Source organism: Fusarium tjaetaba (assembly GCF_013396195.1).
Source record: "Fusarium tjaetaba strain NRRL 66243 chromosome Unknown NRRL66243_c0000266, whole genome shotgun sequence".
NCBI classification, from domain to species: domain Eukaryota; kingdom Fungi; phylum Ascomycota; class Sordariomycetes; order Hypocreales; family Nectriaceae; genus Fusarium; species Fusarium tjaetaba.
In genome coordinates, this window is record NW_023501462.1 from 74099 (window position 1) to 94752 (window position 20654).

Consider the following 20654-nt stretch of genomic DNA (forward strand, 5'->3'; position numbering starts at 1 on the left):
GGTGATCCTTCACTATTTCAGGCTCTCTTCAAAGAGCTTCTGCAACCTCGCACCTTCACTATCAGCGACCTGGCCATGAGTTCTAACGCTTCCATAAGGGTGATAGGGATACGGGCTGTAAATGTCAGCAATACGTGACCGGAGCTCGTTTCATGAAATTTACCTACCCGTATTCTGGTACAAAAGTGATGAGGTCGCTATCCTTGCTTCGCGCCTTGACGATGCGCAGCCAGAGCTTCTCAAAAAACTCTCGCTCCTCCTTGAACACAGCATCTTCTGGCTCAGGGCACTGAGAGGACTGGGTCGTTCCAATACGGGCATGGATATGAGCGACCTAGATGTATGTAAGTACCTGTGCAGAGCTATTGAGCAGGAAGTTTCGTACTCTTGGGATCAGAAGATCAAGAATCTCTTTATCCTCTTCTCCGAGGTCTAGGAGTCTTTCGCAAACGACCACCCAGTGAGAGACATCCGCTGTCACCCGAAGCCTTATGCCTGGTCAGCGTTCTGCCTCGAAGATCATGTCGCATGCACTTACTCTGGAACTTTTGGTAAGATATACTTGGCAGCATACGGCGTGAACAAAGACCTGTTGCGATGAGTTTCGTGGCTGACGAGACCTGTGAGGCCCAGCTCCATGTCGATGCCAAGGGTCTTCTCGTAGAAGTAAACTGATTCGTCAAGACTCCAGTAGTCGCTTCTATCGTAAGCCTCAGATGCAGCCAAATGGATGATTGAACCTACCCTCCAGATTGTGCGTTGATCTTCACAGGCTTCAAGATCTTTGCTCGCTCGAGGTTCTGACGATAAATCTCGAGGTGAATATCCGGCGTCAGATTCCTAGGACGACCGCCAACGTAGCCCGCCCATGCGGTATGTAGTCTTCCGAAATCAGCTTTCGTACCAGACCTACAAAGAATAACTTACAGCACAGTGGCTTCTAGGCCGACATCATCCAAGATCCTTCGCAATTGCTGGAGGTTGTCGACATCACGATCTGTGATATCGACTTCGATACCGGCTGCATCGAGTTAGTATCTGTATACACCATGTTCCACGCGTAAAACTCACCGTAACCTTGCTTCTTGAGATCAGGAAACCATGGGATCCAATTCTCAAAGTCCTTTCCGGACTCGACGCCCCAGACTGTTCGGAATCGTTTGATGACAACCATTTTAACGTCTGGAGACAGGAATAAAGAGTAAAATGAGAAGATAAAGAAAGAGAATTGCGATAATTGCGTAATTGCGTATAAATTTAAATCGGCCTTCTGCCCGTTGAGTAAAAGGTTCCTAAAAGAGTATATTTGCCCCGCCGGGGAGAATTGCCTTAAATGGACATAACTATAGTGGGTCAGCAAAGGTCAAGACACATAAACAAGTATGTCTATAATCTATGCGTAACTCCAACGAAGCCGGAGGAGCTATCTTTGGGCAATTCCTTGACGCAGGGAAGAAAACATTGAGCCCTTTGTTACTTTGCACCTATAGACCTTCATCAACATCACCACGGCTCCAGCAGGTCAGGTATTTATCAAGTTGAGATTCATTGTCGGTCAAGAAACTGAACGGATAAACACACAACAGCTTCTTGGGCCAGGCGAACTATACTGCTTGTTCCATGGGATCTTGGCGTATAGATATTACATAGAATCCACTCCGTGTAGTTACCCGTGTCCTTCCTCGCACACCACCCTCACATGATCCCAAAGAATCATGTCATGTGTTGACCCAACCACTCAATAAACATCTGAGGGTTCTCTTGAAAATGCGTGTACCCCTTCATCCTTATTGCCCCGTCAACCCAATGCAGCCGCTTATCTTCAACAGGGATTCTGTCATACATGGTTTGTACATCGCTCTCCTTTGTCAGAATATCGTTGCGCACAGAGTAAATGAAAGTTGGAACACGGACACTCTCCATGATCGGAATAGGAGATAGCTCATCAATGTCGAAACTTGATTCAATCTTGACCAATCTGTTCACTTCGTCGAAGCGGTCGTCAAGACTAGCCATCTCGAGAGCCCTTTCAACAAAAGGCCGATACGAGAGTGGTTCGGGTACGAGCAAACAGCGGACATGCTTGAATACTTCTGGCCGACGGTGAATCGCGATAAAGGTCGCTATACCGCCCAGACAACGACTGAACAGGCCAACAGTCATGTCTTTGGTATCCTCTCGGCTGCGGACATAGTTCAACGAGCCAACCACGTCCCTAGACTCGAAGTGCCCAGTGCCGGAAATGCCACCGTTGGCCTGTCCGCTGTTGCCAAAATTGCGCATATCATAAGCGAGTACATTGTAGCCAGCGTCGTGCAATATCTGCAAATCGGGAATGAAATTAAGTTCGAAATCATTGCCCGTCATGGAGCCGCCGAGGAAGGACTTCCAGGGCTCGAGATGAGCGGGGAATCCGGCCCGGTTGCAGCGAAGTGGGTGATTAACGATAATGAGCTTGTTTGAGCCAGCTCTTGGGATATACCAGGCTTCAAGGGGAATGCCATCTTCGCTTGGAAAGAAGACATCCTGGTATTCAAGGCCGGCCTCGCTGGGTCGATGGAGGAGAGGCGTGGGTATGTCATTACGCAGAGGGGCAACGAGACCTCGGAGGTAGCTCTGGATTTCTTCAGGAGTCATTCTGGCGGCTAGTCACTCTAATATCCTGGTCTTCCAAGAGTACGTCGAGGGTTTTGGGGTTCAAGATTTGTAAATAAGCTGAGAAACTTGGCCAACTTGTTAAATTACCAGAATACGGGAAGAAGTATAGCAACCCAGAGCGCATTCAGATATATTTCAGGTAGAATATCACGCACCGGATACTTGCAAGCTATATCATTGTGTAGGAAAGATTCTTAGAAGCTTAGGATCATGATTATGCGGCAACACTGTTTTGTAACTCTTGTGCTTACTGTAGGATCAAAACCGGTGAGTGTGGACGGTTTAGCGTAGTCACTGGCCTTATGAAATTATTCCTCCTATCACACTTGAACGCGTCTTGCGTTCTGACATAAGCTCATTATTCTCACTGCATATCCGGAGAATACCAAGATTCCCGAGTGGCCAGCCAACGATGGCCGGGCAGTTATGGTGCGGGATTTCCGTATCACGGATATCTAGGCAATGCAGTCATGTCTTAGTTCTTGCTAATTCACAAACCCGTTCAACGTTACGCTGGCTTATCGTAAGCTAATGATCTATCTCTAATGATGTGAAGCGTTCATATCTAAGACGGGTATGCATGAAACGGCGAGACCCACCTGACTACAGCATTACCCCAGACTTCAATTAGGGCACTCTTTCCAAGCAATTCAAGATCAATGAGTTGGATGGCGACACAATAGCTAATTTGATGGTGCATCTTTCAACAGGTCAAATATCTTCCCCCCAGCGGAGAAAATTGCCTGAAGTGGACATGCTGATCACTTTGGCGGGGGAGCTCCACCTCACGATGCATGGTTTCCGGATCGGAGGAAATAAGGAAAAGGTTCTAGACGCCGGGACGCTACAGCGAATCTCTTATTATCTCATCTTTCTAGGTGATTTCAGAATACAGCCATGCCTGCTTTCTTTATCTCCTCGCTAGGAAAGCTTCCCAACAGAACTGTCACCGTCTGCAGGTAACCCCTTCGCATCTACCCTTACGTGTTTCTACTGGCTTCCAAAACCGTAACCTCTCTCGCTGAAGGCCTCGATCTCAGTTCATACTACCTCCAATATCCTGGTCCAGACCCGCCTTCCTCATCGCTCCTTTCAACCTTGAGATCTCACTTCTCAAATCTTCATTCTCGCTCTCACATTTCTCCAGCTTGACGTTCAACTCTTCCGTCTGCTCTTGAGCTCCAACACCAAGTTCTTCTATAATCTTGACCACTCGCCAAAGCCGCATGACGACAATTAGAGAAGCGACCTCCTCGATGATACCGCGGAGTGCGACATCTGTGATGAAGCCTGCGATGACGATGAAGGCGTCGAAGCAATGGAACCAAGAGTTGAAGTATCTAGGGATGTCAATTATGAGGTTTGAGTGAGATGGGGACAGGACTGACTTCCAGCCGAATGCCCAGACAGAGGCAATGAGTTCGACGACGAATAGGCATGAGAACACTAGACTGACAGAGCCGAGTATCTCCAGTGCCAGGTCCCAGTCTGAGCCCTTCTTGCCTTGCTCACATTTGAACAGATTGAGAATGAAGTCTGCTGCTATCAGTCTATCACTCAATTGATTCACCTGATCAACTTACCAGCGATCATGCTAAGAACGTCAAGCGACACCAGCGTCAGAACAGAATAATGCCCAGCTTTCGATGAGAGGAACTGCGCAGTCTTTTCTTTCGTACTTCTCACACTCCATTGATCACCTCTAAAAGGATGAGAATGCCAATGCTGGACATTCAAGGACGGAAGTCTTCTCTTGCCCCGTCGCAGAAGGGGCTGTTCTTCCAGCGAGCTGTTCACATGTTCAATGCCCGTTGACGACATTGCGAGACTGGTAAAAGCCGTGCTTTTGAAGAGGGAAATTGGGGAGACGCGTCTTCCTGATCGAGCAGGAATTGTTGACTTGACGAGATGCCGCGTTATCCGCACAACGACGTCATGGTCTTATCTTATCTTATCTTAGCATACCCTAGATATTGCGATATGTTTACCATTTTGGCAGAATCTAAAGATGATTCACTGATGATAATCAGTATTTAAATAATATAAATCAAGAAGCTAGATCTCTTTAATTAATAATATAATTATTTCCCTTTCTTATGGTTTTGGATTGTTAATTCTTATCCTTAATCTAGGATGGACGCCGGGATGAAAATGGAACTTTGTCAATTGAGATTTGTTAGAGAGTTAAGGACATGCTTGAGATGCTAAAGCCTTGACACATAACACAGCACTCAATTACTTTGAAATGTGCCGCTCTCATGTTTCCCTAGATAAATGTTGACGAGTTGCTATTTCCAGTGCGATGCCACGATTTTGCTCGCCAGGGTACTGGTGAAGCTCATTAGATTTTAGTTGAGGACCCAGCCAACACTCGTGCACCTCAGGAATCAAAAGTTCCTTCCACTCACGGACGATAGCGGAAAGTCAGACCATTGATCTTATCAATCAGTCTTAGATCTGTCTCGCTCTCGCCGAAATACCCTCTTCAAGAGCTAACCAACCAACAAAGTGACCTGTTCCAGCCAATCGGAAACCACCCTCGTAAACTCTAAGAATTATCTTCTCGACAGCCAACAGAACTTTACATAAGAAGTCATACGACCGCTATGGCTCAGACCTCTTCTCAAAGTTACACTCTCCCTATATTGAGCTCATTCTAGCTAAACTCCACCAGGTAGTGCTGAAAGCTTAACCAGAAGAGTGCCTATATGACCATTTCCCGGCAGAGTACGGAAGCATGAGGACTTCTTTGATGCATGCGCTATTTCTAATATTGGTCAAAAAGGAGAATATATGGGGCAAAATCAGCCCTCGCCTGCAGGTTTCAGCTGTAAACAACGTTGCGTTGGTCGAAGTCTCTTTGACCTGAAGTCGAGGCTCTGTCGTGACATGACAGATTCAGAGAAACTGACAAGAACAGAAACTACATAAAGCACAGGCTCAACGACTCGAGCTTGAGATTGATATCCTCCTTACTCTTTCCAAGCTTCAAAGTAAATACACACTATTAAACTTGAACCTCATGTTGCCCTTGTCCTTTATCATCAACATCGCTGTCTTCTCGATTGGAGCAATGTCGCTACTCGTTGCTAGAGACGCAATCCATGTTGAAGATCTCGATCGTTACGATGAAGTCATGAAGACTGTTGCCGATAACCACATTCTCAACTTTTACCCCGAGAATCAAGTTGTCAAGCTTGATATTCATGAGCATCCATCTGAGCAGGTAATATGGCGTCACATGTCGATCAGATTCACTGCTAATCAATGTCTCAACCAGATCGTCCGATCTGAAGAGTTCAAGCCGAGCCCCGACGCCGATGCCTACTTCGAACAGGAGAAAGAGTTACAGCAGCAATATCTGCACCGATCGACTGGGGATGGGGCGCTGGAGGACAGGAATGCCTGCCCGAGGGGAGAGGAACCTCAGTTTGAAGCTCGTGCGAGCTCGCGCTGCTTCCAGTTTTGTGGGTACATCGGCCATTGCTCGGATCGAGCCTGTCCTCATTGCTACTATGTCGGAGGAGGTTGCCAGTGGCAGAAATGGTGTCGCGCGTAGATCTAGCTGCTCAGATATTTGACTGTACTTGGAGTTGGTTATGTGCTAGTTGCAAGCGGAGGGATCTTTTCTCCGGCCTTCCGGCTTTCTCCCAGACCTTCCTTACTACTTGGTCAAGAGACATTATCTGCTTCTTACTTTACTTGCACTATTTGAAGTTATAGTATCTGACTGTTAGTCAATTCCATGGCATCAATAGCTAACTCAGATGATAATGGTACTGAAATCCGGCCGATTATAGTTGTCGCTTCCGTTGTATGGCATGCGTAGAGGTACATGGCTCCTGCGAAATCTACAGGGCCAGCGAAAGCTACCCTTTCTTGGATGTCATGCTCCCGCGGTCTAGGATCTGCCTGGACCATCCGCCACCTATTGAAGAACGGGCGCAAAGGTCATAACATGGATGAGTAAAGTCGTCTCACAGTAGTTGCATTTAGATATCTGGTTATTCTCATACCTTAAACGATTGATAAATTTGTGGTACCGCAGAAGGGGTAAGTTCTCCAGCGTCCCGATGCTTTAATATCAGTACCGAGGTCAACGTAACATTTCGGGTCCCGACAGACTATAATCAACGGAGAATGCAACTCTATCTTAGGGTACATCGTAACATGTTTAGCTGCTCAGAGACATTTGTGCCCTTGCCAGCAAAGTGGTATGATCCCAGTGTAGCATATGCTCTATTCCACCTTATCCATATTTACCCGGCGATGACATTCAGATGGCCCAGCCATAACTCTAGACATCTCGAGGTTATATCGCAACTCCATTTAGAAGGATGAAGTTGGAGACTGACCTTATCAGGCTATGTAATTATGCGTAGAACCCCATACGGAGATACATGGTAGCATGGCACTAACATTCACTGACTTGACAATTGGGTCATCAAACATAAGATCCTGCAATAATCGCAAGTTTCAAATCTCCTTCTTGACCTGGTATCCTGTCAATCAAGCCAATCGTCTATTCAGCCTTATTCATTCTCGTGCATTGACTCATCAGCAACAATCTCATTTAAACGCATGACATCAAGTCCTTTATCCATTCACCATCACCATAGACCGCCTTCCAGAAAGTGGAGTATTACCCTCGCTAATCTAAGCACTACATATGAAACACGTTATCCCTATATTACGGCACTCATATCCTCCCACCAACTTAGCCACTTTAGCCTAAACTGCCCAACATGAACATGAGCAACCTTAATAGGGAATATATTCCTCAGGGAATAAGACGCACGTCGATCTTTTACCAATCATGGAGACGACCCGAGGTTAAAGGGCATCGTGGACTTTAGCCAGAATGCGGCATGCATGGATCGTGCATATGATCCGAACAGCCCAACTTACTTCGGGTCAAGTATGTTGAGCCGGATTGACCCGACGGGATGAAGCGTCGTGAGTTTAAAATTTAACCTTTGTTGACGTTTGTTGACGCCGTGTTTCATTAGATGATACGACTCCGATCTGGAGATCAGCTTGATTAGCGAGCTATAACTTAGCGACGATATTGGAGCAATGTCATAAGAGAAATCACCAATTGATTGAGTGCTCTACGGTAGGAAGTTTAGAAGTTCCATTGGCATTATATCGAGCGACGTATAAGGCGTCAAAGCTTCCTTTACCCGTCAAGGAGGAAGCAGGCCATGCCAAGCACAATCACTCCATCAAATCATGTTCTGGGCATCCCGGCAATAGATTCGGCTTTCAGTACTGACATCCTTGGTACACATCAGGGAAAACATCCTCTAAGAAGTGGTCCCATTGCAACATCAAGTCATCCTGCTTTTCTTACTCGTTCCCCAAATGAATCTTGGCACGCATGTTTATCCTTCGGCATAGCAGCCTAATATTCAACATCCGCCACGTGCACTCCCCATACCCCATGATCCCCGCTCCCCGCAACAAGCCGCTGGCATCCCAAGTCACGATCTCAAGCCACGGACAAGAGGAATTGGAGTATCTGACTTTAGCCGGAATGGATGCCACCGATCGAAATTGCGGAGGAAACATCACACCAGTTCTTATGGAAGCATCCTACCAATCGCATCAGAGACTCATTCTTGGCCACAAGGGGCTTTTGGGCTGTCATTGGTCAGGAGAGTTCTTACCGTCTTGGCTCCAGTGTTTACCGTCTTGGCCTTCATGCGAGTGGAGAAGAAGAGGCTGAGATTTCCAAGATGAATTGCAAAGAAGTTGCTTTTGCTGGGAACGGAGAGCCAGGTTCCGAGGTAGGGCGCCAAGCTAAGAGTCTAAAGAGCCTGATGATATTGGTATTAAGGACTAAGATGCTTGGCATCGACCTGTGATGAAGCCGTGCTCTACCATATATAAAGGACCATCAGATCGCCATTAAGTTGACTCTCCAGCTCATCAGGGTTCTTCATCTACACTCCAGCAATCCAACCAACCTCAAGACAACATCATGGTCTCTTTCAAGTCTCTCCTCCTCGCCGCCTCGGCACTCACCGGAGCTCTCGCTCGTCCCTTTGACTTCCTCGACGAGCAAGACGACGGCAACTCTACTTCCGTCCTTGAGGCCCGCCAGGTCACCGGTAACTCTGAGGGTTACCATAACGGGTACTTCTACTCTTGGTGGTCTGATGGCGGTGGTTATGCCAACTACCGTATGGGTGAGGGAAGTCACTACCAGGTTGATTGGCGCAACACTGGTAACTTTGTCGGTGGAAAGGGTTGGAACCCTGGTACTGGCCGGTAAGTTGAGCATGCTTTTAATATTTGAGATAGTTTGCTGATGATGAGTAGAACTATCAACTATGGCGGCTCTTTCAGCCCTCAGGGTAACGGCTACCTCTGCGTCTACGGCTGGACTCGCAGCCCTCTCGTCGAGTACTACGTACGTCCCCCATCTCACCCCTCAATCTTTACTAACAATATCCAGGTCATCGAGAACTACGGCAGCTACAACCCCGGCTCTGCTGGCCAGCACAAGGGCACCGTCTACAACGACGGCGACACCTACGATCTGTACCAGACCACCCGCTACAACCAGCCCTCTATCGACGGCCAACAGACCTTCAACCAGTACTGGGCCATCCGCCGCAACAAGCGCAGCAGTGGCGCTGTCAACATGCAGACTATCTTCAATGCTTGGGCCAATGCTGGCATGAGACTTGGAAACCACTACTATCAGATTCTGGCTACCGAGGGATACCAGAGCAGTGGATCTTCTTCCATCTATGTCCAGACTAAGTAAGATGTTACTGTGAAGGTTCATCGGTCTTGAAAAGAGGAGGGACGGATATCTGTCGGGTATGGGACGGGGGTCATGCAACAGGTATGGCGGATGTGAAAACTATGGTGAGGTCTGTGACCTGGTGTCGATTGATGGGGGATTTACTTTCCAGCACGAGACATTTCTCCCTTGGAGTCTTGACTTGTCATTCTCTAGTACATAACTTTGATCTGATCAATATTACATATCGTGAACTACCTTCCAAGCTCAGCGAACTCGCAGTGATTTCCCGCAATCATTATCGCAGTCTCTATTTACCGTATTTTACGTCCCTCGTTCTCGCTACAGGCAGAACTCTCAACTCAACATCATCCGCATCCTTGAATCCCTTTGTATCATCCCAGGATCCAACGACTGTCTGGTCTATCGACGAGTATCTCGCATGACTGCCGGCCGACGACGGCCACGCCTCGCTATCGCGCTTCTTGGAGTGAAAGCATATCGTTCGATTGCCAAACCCAGAGTGTTTCCTCGAAGAATCGCAACTGTAGCTCTCTCGACTTTGTTCCTGGGACTTGGTTCGTGCTCCGAAATATGGGCGCAGTGACGGAAGGCAAGCGACAACGAGGCCAATGTTGACATCTAGGGCACTCCAAAGAACTACAGTGATTTAGCGATTTTGCGTTATCTTGTGGCAGACTTCATACCAATTGTACTGAGTGAGATGCTCGAGTCGGCTCCAGCCTTCCAGATCATGACGAGGCGGACCAGACTAACAGCCATGTTGACGGTGCCGAGAAGGAATGTGAAGTATATACCGAGTCTTAAGGTCCTTCTGACGTGCAGAGCTGGTACGATGAGCCACGGCAAAATGAACACTGGACTTTGTTAGCCATCATCCCATCAGAATGGAGATCAACGTACCTAGCAAATCTCCTAGGAATGACAGGCCCCAGCCAACGTGAAAAGTGACAGCATACGTCCACTTCGGACATGTCCTCGAGGGGTTGAGATCCCTGTGGAGTTTATTAGTTCGGCGCATAAATATACTGAATGAACTTACCAGCTACGGCTTATGGGCAGACAAATGCAAAATAATATCACGACGGTGATAAAATAACTGATTCCCACGAACCAAATCGTCGCCCAAAGGAATTTCCGCCTCTTGACCATGAACTCGGGAAAGACTTGTAGATAGACTGCAAGAAGCGCAGCTTTGCATAAGTATAGCGTCGTATAAAAGGGAAAACTCGATGCAAAGAGCAACTACCCATGTCAGCTGCGTCACTCATCCCAATTGTCTACTGACCTTCAGTATCAACACCAAGTTGGCAGATCCTCCATTGTAGCCCTCCAATGTTGTATGAACACTCGGATCAAATGCATGCAGGACCGCAAACGCGGGTGAGAACGCAGCTGTAATGACGCCCGATATCCACGCCGCTACCATAAGAATATCGCTCAGTAGTAGCTTTCGCTTTTGTACTCGGAGACGCAGATTGAGACGCGCGATGACTAGAATTGTCGCTACGATGACGAGTATTTGAGACACCTATAGCCATTAGCACCAGTTCCTACCATAGAAACGCAGACCTTACGAGAAGATCCTTTGCCTCTGGATTCTTCATCGCGACAACAATGCCTTTGGCCCAGATACGCCAACAGTATTGCCCCTCCAAACAAGAAGAAGAATGAGACTAAGAGCGATGTCACTGTTTATAACCGCATCAAACGGGTCTTCGGCAATAAAATGGCTTGCGTTTAAGTTTGGACCTGGCATTTCCTCACGTCTTACCTTTCTTGGCAACATGCCAACTGTGGCGCTAAGATTAAAACGTCAGTGATTCTACTGTGGATTGGGATTAGGTCTGGACGTTTTAGGGGATTGACGGTGCCTTGCGGGCCGAGGCCACCTTGGCAAATGTTAAGGATATTCCCGTGGATGGAAGGGAAATGGCGTGCCGGGGGGTAGATCTGATCACTGCAATGGTAAGCGAAAGTGATGTCACAAGGGACGAGCATTGTAAGGTGTGTTTCTTATTAGTACCTATAAGCTACTCAGAGCTAGCACGTACAACGCCTCATAGGTTTGTTTCCGTATCCAGCGGAGACAAGAAAACCTGGGTCCTCTATCCTTAGTGATGAATCTTGGGACGACTCAGCCCAACCTTAGGATGCTCTTTCTTTTAGCATCTTCCTCTCAAATGTGAGGCTTTTGTGCTCTCTGAAGTCTAGCCTGACTTATCAAGACCAGGGGGGAGGTAGTCGTGTCGTGCTTCAATGCATGGATCGCAGTAGTAGTCGTCGGATCGGCAGACCTCCTGGCAAACGCAGCCACAACGACAGACCTTGTTGGCACTCTGCTTGGGGCCGTTCATGGTGTTAGAAGGGTCAGCAACAGCTGTCGGTTCTCCGGGAGAAGCAGTGCTGGAAGGGGTGCTGGGGGCAGAGCTGTTCTGAGACATGGTGATCTGAATCTGATGAGTGGTTAAGTTGCGTAAGGTGCTGTGATTGTATGTTTTGAAGTGTCTTCTGAGTTTGGCAGGCTTGAATGGCGCGTGAAGAAACCATATATATCCTGCTGTAGAGTCTACGAGATGCCAGTGGCACTGTGACATGGGAAACCGCGGGATGTTATTGTTCACTCCCAGTGGGAGCAGCGAAACATCTAACTATGGACTTTACTTCTTATGTAGTCTCACTGATGTTCGAACAGGCTTGTATTATTCATGACCTAGCCACTCGCAGCTGTTCACAACTGCCGGCTATCAGACTTTACCGCGAACATCAAAACTGTTCGAAACAATCACTGCAAGGGGCTGTGAACAAGATGCCTGAGTGTCTCAAGGGAGTATTTTTAGAGTTGGGGTTCTTTTAGCTTAGGGAATGAGTGCCTCTAATATGACACGAGCTCAAATCTCATCTTACATCCTTCGCTGCCTGTCGCTGCATTGACCTCCGCCATTACTGAGCATTATGTGTTCCTCCAAAACACGTGTCGCATAACTTCGTCTTCGTCTTAGTAATCACATTCGTGCAAGTATTGCAAATGGTGCATGCGCATGTTTGGTTGGTCATTTTCGTGACTTGACAATCTGCAAAAGCCTCAAAGGAGAATCTGGATTCCCGGAAGAGTAGTTGTTGGTCTTGTGATTTTATAGTAGCTGTTCTTTCGTTGGAGTAACAGGGCTGGTTCTGTCTCGCTGAGTTAAGTTGTGACTTTAAGATCATGGGCTGCGCGGGTGGGGAGTTTATATAGCCACTTGTGCAGAAGCATGTCACTGATGGGGAGAGCATCAATCCCACTTCATGATGGCAACGGGGTTCGTCATTCGCCGTGAGTTAAGTTTGTTTTAGGCCTCACTGGAGTATCGAGATACAACCTATCACGAATGGTTTGCTCACATGAACTGTGATAGAGCCTGTCTTTATTACAGCCTATTAATCCCCATTCAAAGAATCCTGTATAGGTATCAATGAAAACCATTGGCTTTGAGTATCATTAATATCCGAATTCCGTGAGTTTCCTTTCTTCTCCATCCTGACCTCTCTGCTATTGCCATCATGGAGCCACAATGGGGCAATGATCACAACAGTAATCACACCTGTAGCCCTTAATAGCGACCATGTTCATGCATTGTGGTGGTATCTGACACGAACAGAGCCCTCTTTGATGAGATCGTGATTGATAATTCCAGTGTGAGGATTCTTGACCTCCACGGGAGGAGAGGGAGAAGGGTCTGGGGTACTGTTGCTGGAAGGCATAGTGATAGACTGTGATTTGTTCTGGTTTTGTTGTGAATGTTTAGTATTGCTTTTGTTGCTGCTAGCTGAAGTGTGACTTTCCAGCTGAGGTTGGGTCAGTCATTAGTTTATATCTACAACGAGTGTTGCTGGCATTTACCATCCTCTCGATCATGAGTTTTGTCACGGATATTTTGAACCTTTGTCACAGTGGACAGGGTAGTGGACTCAAATCACTGCCCGCAGAAGAGGTATTTGCCAGTGTATGCTGGATCTGTGCATCATTCTCTTCGAGTTTCCCTTCGTTTGATCAGTGACATGACGGCAAGAGAAGTAAATCGAATCGCAGCTACTCGTCGTCCGACCGGTCCCAATATCACTGATTATGCCAGAAGTCTACAACTATGCTCTATAACCTTTTGTGACGACACGAACAAGGGGCGGCTTGTAGAGCTGTCACTACTAGAGCTTGTTCAACTTCCCCATTCGGGGCAACAAATCGTATATTCAAGAACATTGCATGCTTAGATCAACTGCGATTTGTTCTCGTCATTATCACTAAAGCTTTGTAGAGTATTCCTCTCTTGAGATACATGGAATAGTAGTCAAATCGTACTTTCACATCTCATGATAGAACTCGCTGTCAATGTCATGTTCTTCGTCACTCTCATATTGGCTACGAGGCAGAAATTTGTCACATTGAGCAGAGAGCCAGTTAACTGAGCTACCTCCAGCAATATTCATTCTGAAAGGGAGCATTTTGTCATGCTCATACTCAGGCTTGAGATAATCACGAGTGGTACACTGGCCTTGGGCTTGTCGATGCGCGACACGTCCAGCACCGGGTCATTCTCAGCTGTATCTATCAAGGCGGCAGTAACTGCATTCCTACTGAGCTTCGAATTTAAATTTACTGGAGATGCCCAAGAGATTCGGACTCTGACTCTCTCAATCGCTTTTCACTGACCGACGTGTTCCTGAATTCTCGGCAAAGCTGCGCCTCGGATGCCTCTCGAAGATTCAGCACGTGTAATGATATCACCAATCAAAGCGTAAGGCTTAGCGTTTCCCAAAAAAGGGGCCCACCAATCACTGCGCTTCTTGTCCCCGGTACAGCGGGGTAACCACTGTAACCCCAGCGGCCACTCCCCCAAACCCAATTCTCCCCAACTCCTTCATCAATTTCTCTCTCTCCTCAGCATCACTTCTTCAACCGCACGCGACATGACGCCATGCGCCCTTCCCACGCAAACATCGGCTTCTGGCTGATGTGGTTCACCGCCCTCCTCTGGTCCTACCACAACTCCTACGACGACCCGTCCTCCTTCTTCTACAAGTCCCGCATCGCCTTCGACCGTCGCTACTCCGCCCTCCGCGAGAAGCAAGTCGACGAGTACCTCGAGCGCGAGATCTTTCCCGTCGCGCACAAGCAGCGCACCGAAGTACAGGTCGACAATGAGTTTTTATGTATCGGCATACCGAGTATAAATCGCACGACGTCCGGGTTTTTGGCGCATACGGTTGGAAGCCTTGTTGATTCGTTGACGCCGAATGAGCGCAATCAGATCCATATTGTTGTGCTGCTGGCGGATAAAGATCCGACGAGGCATTTCGCTTATGGCAAGGATTGGTTGTTTGGGCTGGCGGATGATGTTCTAGTGTATTCGAACGACTCCAAGACCGAATCGAAGCTTAATTACAAGGTTCTCCCTCACGATGTTCGCGGCATGGGACGCAGCGACGATCGCGTGGAGAACATACGCCTCGACCACTCCGTCCTCTTCGAAGCGTGCCGACGCCGCGATCCGACGTATTTCGCCCTCATCGAAGACGACATAATAGCCACGCCCGATTGGTTCACGCGCTTCAAAAAGGGCGTCATCGAAGTTGAGCAGAAAGCGACCGATGCGCACCAAGACTGGATGTACCTGCGCCTCTTCTACTCCGAGATATTCATGGGCTGGAACAACGAGGAGATCTTTGACTATCTCAAGGTCGTCATTCTAGGCTACACCGCATTAATAGCATGTCTTCTCCTCGCCCTGCGCTGCAGACAGCGTCGTCACGCCGGATCCTTCGCAACAAAAGACTTTGCGCAAACCGTCGCTCTACTCCTCGGTCTCTGGATCCCAGCCTGTCTAGCGCTCGCCTTCGTTACCGGGCGGATAACCCTCCACCGACTATTCACACGCTCCCCCACGGTGCGCGAAATGCCTCGCTACGGATGCTGCGCGCAAGGCCTGGTGTTTCCGAACCACCACCTACAGAACCTGCAGGATTTCCTGCGCGAGCCGCCGTTTCAGTTCCCGGGGGATATGATCATGGAGGACTACGCGCGGGATAACGGGCTGAGCAAGTGGGCGCTTGATCCGAGTGTTTTGCAGCACGTTGGGCTGGTTGAGTCGAGTGATGGGCCGCGAAGGGCGGAGGTGTGGAATTTTAGCTTTGAGAGGTTGAAGGGGTCGTTGGCGTGATGGAGATACCCGGCATATACATGTATACTGATCTGTGCATTTGTGATGATGGGGATGGTCGCGTTGGAGCAAGGCGAGCGATCAATAGGCGCACGCGATGGAGCGGGTTCCTTCAGCGCGTCGCCTTGTACATGACGATCAATTAAAGCATCGCATAAATAAAAGTTGTCATTTATTTATATCATTGCAATTCCTTTCGGAAATAAACGCGTTCAAAGCCGTCTTCTGCTCTGCGCCCAGTCTCTACAAACCCCATCTTAAGATACAGCCCCAGATTCTCAAACATCTTGACATTCGTGTACAGCTCCAACGCACTGCAACCTCGCGACCGCGTAAACTCTCCAGCATAGCGCATCAATACCTTTCCATAACCGCGACCTTGTGCGCTTGGGTCAACTACTAGGTTCTCGATTTTTATTGCGTCAGAGTCAGGTTCGTGCTGGAGAACGAGCGCGCCGACGGGGGATTGAGCTGTGCGTAGAATGAAGATGTCGTGGGTTATGAGTAGAGATGTGTAGTCTGCTGTCATTGGCGCTGGAGGTTTGCCGATTCGGGGTATGTATTTCTCGTATGCTGCGTTGACCATGGATTGGATTGAGGGTATGTCACTTGCTTGGGCTCGGGTGAGCGTAAGGTCTTGCGAGGTGGACGGAGGGTCGGCAGCCATGATGTCCCGCTCACAAGGGATGGGTATACGGGCACGACAATTAATAGACAGCACGATGCAAGATTGAGCTTTAATTGACATTCATTCTCAGGTCAATGCTGTGTCTTGATTGAAGACTGGGCCGGTTCAATGAGTCAAATGTCAACGAGGAGTAACCTACCCGAGACTCACATGGTAGCACTTGATTACGCGCACGGCAATTAACCGCCTGACAGCACCACGACCGCAAATACGTGACAGTGAAGACAATTCTTCTATGCTATGCAAAATACGATTGTTTATTTATTCATCCGATATCAATATTAATCCAGGGTATCTCGGCCATGATGACCCGCAGAATGAATCCTCTGGCTGATGTGAGCCACGACACCACTGCGGAGAATTAATCACAACCCGCGACATTTTCGTATAGCGTATCTCTCAAGAAAATAAGCCAACCCATAAGCCAGTGAAACTCGTCCGCTTCCGAGCTAAACATGTCCCTTATCACTAGTGATTGCGCACACAATTAAATAACACGCCAAGACAGATGGCTGATCAACGCCAGCGGACTTTAGGATCCTCATCCTTGAAAGTCCGCAACCAGCAATTCCAGAACCGTCCACGCACTCCCTTTATATAAACGCCCCTTGAGCCTCATTCCCCTTCCACAAACCAAAGCCAAGCACAACAAACGCAATTTGTCATGAAAGTCCTCTTCCTCGGCGCATCAGGCTCCATCGGCAGTGAAGCCCTCCGCCAATGTCTCGCCCATCCGCGGATCACATTCGTAATCGCATTCGTGCGCCGACCTCTGCCCGTCGACAATCCCAAACTGCAAACAGTCATGATAAAGGACTTTTTGAAATGGTCTGACGATATTCTTCTCCCGCATGTTGATGCTGCTGCGATGATTTGGTAAGTTGTCTCGTTACTGGGTGGGGTAGGTAGGAGCTGATGATTTTAGTGCCATGGGCTCGTATAGAGGAAACGTGAATGTCGATATGGAGTACCCCCTCGCTTTCCAAACTGCTTTCGCAGCTCTTCTGGTGAAACGTCCTAGGCGAGAACCTTTTCGGTTTATTCATCTCAGTGGCAAGTTTGTTGTTCAAGAGCAAGATGCCAAGTTATGGGTTAACGACTACCCTCGTAAACTCAAGGTACGCCCCCCCTCCCATCTATCTCGACCCTACTAACGATCAACAGGGGCTATGTGAGATACGTTCACTGGAGGTTGCGAAAGAGCATGAAAATGTTTGGAAGGCTTGGATGTTAAGACCTGGTGGTGTTATTACCCAGAGGATGAGAGTGCCTGGGTATGTGGCTCAGTTGCTCTTGGGAGATGACTATGTTATTAAGAATGAAGAGCTGGGTGCGTTTTTTACGTTCTTGGCTGTTGAGGGGAGTGAGAAGGATGAGTTTGTTGTTTTGAATAGGAGGATCGTTGAGGGAGGGAGGGAGTATTTGAAGAAGATGGGCTCCATGATAGGGAATTAATTAGCGGAAAGTTGTCGGGCGGATAGATGGATGCTCTGGAATAACTTAACGAGGATATGTTGATGCAGACAACATCCATTGCAGGGTCGAAACAAATTTATATGTCTAATTGTCAAAGGCATATCCCTACTTGTTGGTGGCTCCATGTTTCTCTTATCTTACAGTCATTATGAGGCGTTTGGACAAAAGCCTCGATTTAAGTCGGCATGACCTGAGCCTTCCGATTTTATTAGCAGATTTCTTATTATATGATGCTTTTCGTTTTATTCATGATAACAGTATTAAATAATACTCCTTGATGCAGCCATACGACGATTCATCCTTACAAGAGAGCGATCCGATAGTCTATTGGACTAGCTCCATCGACATGCTAAGCCCCACTTGGTCGCTGAGACAATTATCTTATCTTATCTTAGTTTATCGTTGCCCCTCTGGAAATAAACATTACTCTCCATCTACATCATTAACAACATCTTCAAATGCACAGCGCACTGTCATAAATAAATTATACAGATATGGGAAGCTGCAACATTTCTGCATGGCTTGATACTATCCCCATCCATCGCCCTAGCACTAGCGAGCCCGAAGCCAAGCGACGCAAGACGGGCCACGCACCCTCGCCCGGGCGGCTCCCGACGCCGCCTCACGATACTATGTCATCGCCCACCAAACGGCCACGGTCTGTATCAGATGACGGCAGCGACGGCCCTTCCCAATCCTTCATCGTCGATGATGTGACGCCCAAGGCCCCCAAGAGGCGCGGTAGGCTTTATCACGACATGAGCTCCGCCTCGGATGTTTCGTCAAGGTCAGGACGCTCCTCAACCTCCAAAGCCTCCTCGCCCTCGAAGCAACAGCGCGACGCTGCGGGGGAGGACACTGGCTATCGGGTAGTAAGCATCGAACGCTATGAGGATTGGCAACCTGAGTCTCTCAAGGATATGCGTAAGGTCCTTGAGGACATCGACCAGGGCAACAGGATCATTCCTGCTAGTCAGAAGGATGAGGTAAAGCGACATGTTTTCCTCGCACTTGTACCAGCTAACGAACAAAAGTTTCGAAGGACAAGATTCCCAGACCTTTCTTTCTTCGATGCGGTAACTGAGAGCAACCTCCCATCCGGCGTGGACTGGCGATGGCCGGGCATGTCATGGGTCGATAGGATTTTCGATCGCGCTGCGGATTACCTGGAAGAGAATGAGGCAGAAGCGGGCTGGAACGCAGACATTCATGCCCCGATTCTCTCTTGGGTCTTCCGCAAAGACGAACTCGAGCCTCAATTCCTAGACTACATGTACTGGTATGCCCAAGACTATCCTTTCTGTTGCATCATGTTCCTGACACGTAAAGCACCTCGACGCAAATCTCAAGCATGTACAAACCCAGCAAATCTAAATCCAAACTAGTCGACTATTGCATTTACATGCAACCCGGACGAGAGTCGGCTGAGCAGGTTGCTATCGACAACATGCGCTACCGCGATCGACCCTCAAAGAGCATCAACCACGTCGACTCCGGCTTGTTGAACAAGCATCCGATCGCAATGTCAGTGGAGACAAAGAGAGAGGGCGAGGACTACACAAACGCCATCAACCAGATGGCAACATGGCACTCTGCACAGCTGCGCAGCCTATGCTACACGCCCCAAGGCCCAGCCCGAGAGTTGTCGCACATCGAGTTTCTACCTGGTATTATCGTGCAAGGACACGACTGGAATTTTGTCGCCACGATACAGCGCCATGGCAGGGCTTTCACCTTTCACAGGGTTCCCATCGGGACTACGCGCACACGCCAGGGGATTTTCAAAATTGTTCTTGCGTTGCAGTATTTGGAGCATTGGATAGAAACTAAATATTGGCTGGCGTTTAGAGCGGATGTTCTTGGAATGGGGCCTGGAGAGGTTTTTTGAGTTGTTGGGACAGATGATTTGTTTGGAATAGATGGAGCAGCATTTTGCGGTGGTTTTGATCCAAGTATCTGACGGGTCCTAGATATATGAGATTTTCGAACACCAACAGTCGCGCTGAGCGCCAGGTTGCGCCGGCTTGTGTAGGATGAGCTTTGATACCTGAAAAAGGACAGAACCCGAGAGCCATAGCGGTTCATTGTTTGTTTATGTCGTGATTGTGGTTGCAGTGATTTGTTCCTGAGGACAAACGGAGACCCTGGCCTACAAAAATTCCTGATAGAACAATAGTCATCCAAATGTCCAACAGGTGACTTTGTCTTGGCCTCGTGCTAGCTCTAATTTCTCATAGCGAACGCAGCCGTTTCAATTCACTTATACGTAACAGACTTTGACTTTAACATATTCAATCTGGATGAATCAAAGTGGAGACCTCGTATCTTAAAGAGAGCGACATCAGGCTCTGTGAGTCACTTAATCCTAGAAACAGCGGCTTACACTTGAGTGGCACGCTGTTACGAATATGCAATGACTAGACCTGAATGTCATTACGCTTCCCTAGTCATCGGCTTCGTCATCTCATCCCGCTCCAGATTATTAAGCGCCGAGCCGAGCCGAGCCGCGCGTTACAAGTCCCTCTCATCGGCATCCCACCATAGCATCTCACCGATGTTTATCAAGATCCTCAATAGAGTTCAGTAACCCAAGCTAGACTCGGCCGAATAATATACCCGTATGACTTTTACCGTTACATCCAAGATCCATCCCTGCCAAGCAATCCCCAAGATCCCCCGTCCAAATTGAGCAACTCGTCACCTTCACATGCAGGTCCAAAAGCCGTATTTCCAAGCCGCGTACTAAAAATCATGGCTTATCCCTAGCGCCGACTTGTGTTCTCGCATATTGGCGCAGGAACCCCTAATATGCCGATGAAAAAAGCCGATTTCGGAATTAAATTCGGATAACCGGCAAAGC

At 48.2% G+C, this 20654-nt stretch overlaps 10 protein-coding genes across 10 annotated transcripts; 4 read left to right on the forward strand and 6 right to left on the reverse strand.

Moving 5' to 3' along the window:
* Nucleotides 1-12: 12 nt before the first annotated feature.
* FTJAE_11059 (uncharacterized protein) lies at nucleotides 13-1174 on the reverse strand (the record flags this gene model as incomplete). The annotated part of the gene is made up of 7 exons (XM_037343962.1): nucleotides 13-115; nucleotides 168-334; nucleotides 386-488; nucleotides 539-697; nucleotides 745-840; nucleotides 928-1021; nucleotides 1072-1174. 7 exons carry the CDS (start codon nucleotides 1172-1174, stop codon nucleotides 13-15), a joined length of 825 nt encoding a protein of 274 aa, XP_037201890.1.
* Nucleotides 1175-1713: 539 nt separating this feature from the next.
* On the reverse strand, nucleotides 1714-2637 carry FTJAE_11060 (gibberellin biosynthesis-related; the record flags this gene model as incomplete). Its single annotated transcript, XM_037343964.1, has 1 exon — nucleotides 1714-2637. The coding sequence occupies one exon, from the start codon at nucleotides 2635-2637 to the stop codon at nucleotides 1714-1716; it is 924 nt and encodes a 307-aa protein (XP_037201891.1).
* Nucleotides 2638-3694: 1057 nt separating this feature from the next.
* Nucleotides 3695-4479, reverse strand: FTJAE_11061 (voltage-gated hydrogen channel 1; the record flags this gene model as incomplete). The annotated part of the gene is made up of 3 exons (XM_037343965.1): nucleotides 3695-3998; nucleotides 4047-4194; nucleotides 4242-4479. The coding sequence occupies 3 exons, from the start codon at nucleotides 4477-4479 to the stop codon at nucleotides 3695-3697; spliced, it is 690 nt and encodes a 229-aa protein (XP_037201892.1).
* Nucleotides 4480-5680: 1201 nt separating this feature from the next.
* On the forward strand, nucleotides 5681-6217 carry FTJAE_11062 (uncharacterized protein; the record flags this gene model as incomplete). Its single annotated transcript, XM_037343966.1, has 1 exon — nucleotides 5681-6217. The coding sequence occupies one exon, from the start codon at nucleotides 5681-5683 to the stop codon at nucleotides 6215-6217; it is 537 nt and encodes a 178-aa protein (XP_037201893.1).
* Nucleotides 6218-8641: 2424 nt separating this feature from the next.
* Nucleotides 8642-9433, forward strand: FTJAE_11063 (endo-1 4-beta-xylanase; the record flags this gene model as incomplete). The annotated part of the gene is made up of 3 exons (XM_037343967.1): nucleotides 8642-8931; nucleotides 8983-9073; nucleotides 9119-9433. 3 exons carry the CDS (start codon nucleotides 8642-8644, stop codon nucleotides 9431-9433), a joined length of 696 nt encoding a protein of 231 aa, XP_037201894.1.
* A 289-nt stretch (nucleotides 9434-9722) lies between these two features.
* FTJAE_11064 (uncharacterized protein) lies at nucleotides 9723-11040 on the reverse strand (the record flags this gene model as incomplete). Its single annotated transcript, XM_037343968.1, has 6 exons — nucleotides 9723-10072; nucleotides 10120-10290; nucleotides 10337-10428; nucleotides 10548-10678; nucleotides 10722-10964; nucleotides 11011-11040. The coding sequence occupies 6 exons, from the start codon at nucleotides 11038-11040 to the stop codon at nucleotides 9723-9725; spliced, it is 1017 nt and encodes a 338-aa protein (XP_037201895.1).
* Nucleotides 11041-11643: 603 nt separating this feature from the next.
* FTJAE_11065 (uncharacterized protein) lies at nucleotides 11644-13177 on the reverse strand (the record flags this gene model as incomplete). The annotated part of the gene is made up of 2 exons (XM_037343969.1): nucleotides 11644-11889; nucleotides 13073-13177. 2 exons carry the CDS (start codon nucleotides 13175-13177, stop codon nucleotides 11644-11646), a joined length of 351 nt encoding a protein of 116 aa, XP_037201896.1.
* A 1211-nt stretch (nucleotides 13178-14388) lies between these two features.
* FTJAE_11066 (uncharacterized protein) lies at nucleotides 14389-15630 on the forward strand (the record flags this gene model as incomplete). The annotated part of the gene is made up of 1 exon (XM_037343970.1): nucleotides 14389-15630. The coding sequence occupies one exon, from the start codon at nucleotides 14389-14391 to the stop codon at nucleotides 15628-15630; it is 1242 nt and encodes a 413-aa protein (XP_037201897.1).
* Nucleotides 15631-15811: 181 nt separating this feature from the next.
* FTJAE_11067 (acetyltransferase) lies at nucleotides 15812-16297 on the reverse strand (the record flags this gene model as incomplete). Its single annotated transcript, XM_037343971.1, has 1 exon — nucleotides 15812-16297. One exon carries the CDS (start codon nucleotides 16295-16297, stop codon nucleotides 15812-15814), a length of 486 nt encoding a protein of 161 aa, XP_037201898.1.
* A 685-nt stretch (nucleotides 16298-16982) lies between these two features.
* On the forward strand, nucleotides 16983-19682 carry FTJAE_11068 (uncharacterized protein; the record flags this gene model as incomplete). The annotated part of the gene is made up of 5 exons (XM_037343972.1): nucleotides 16983-17194; nucleotides 17244-17436; nucleotides 17483-17648; nucleotides 18287-19073; nucleotides 19124-19682. The coding sequence occupies 5 exons, from the start codon at nucleotides 16983-16985 to the stop codon at nucleotides 19680-19682; spliced, it is 1917 nt and encodes a 638-aa protein (XP_037201899.1).
* Between the last annotated feature and the right edge of the window lie 972 nt (nucleotides 19683-20654).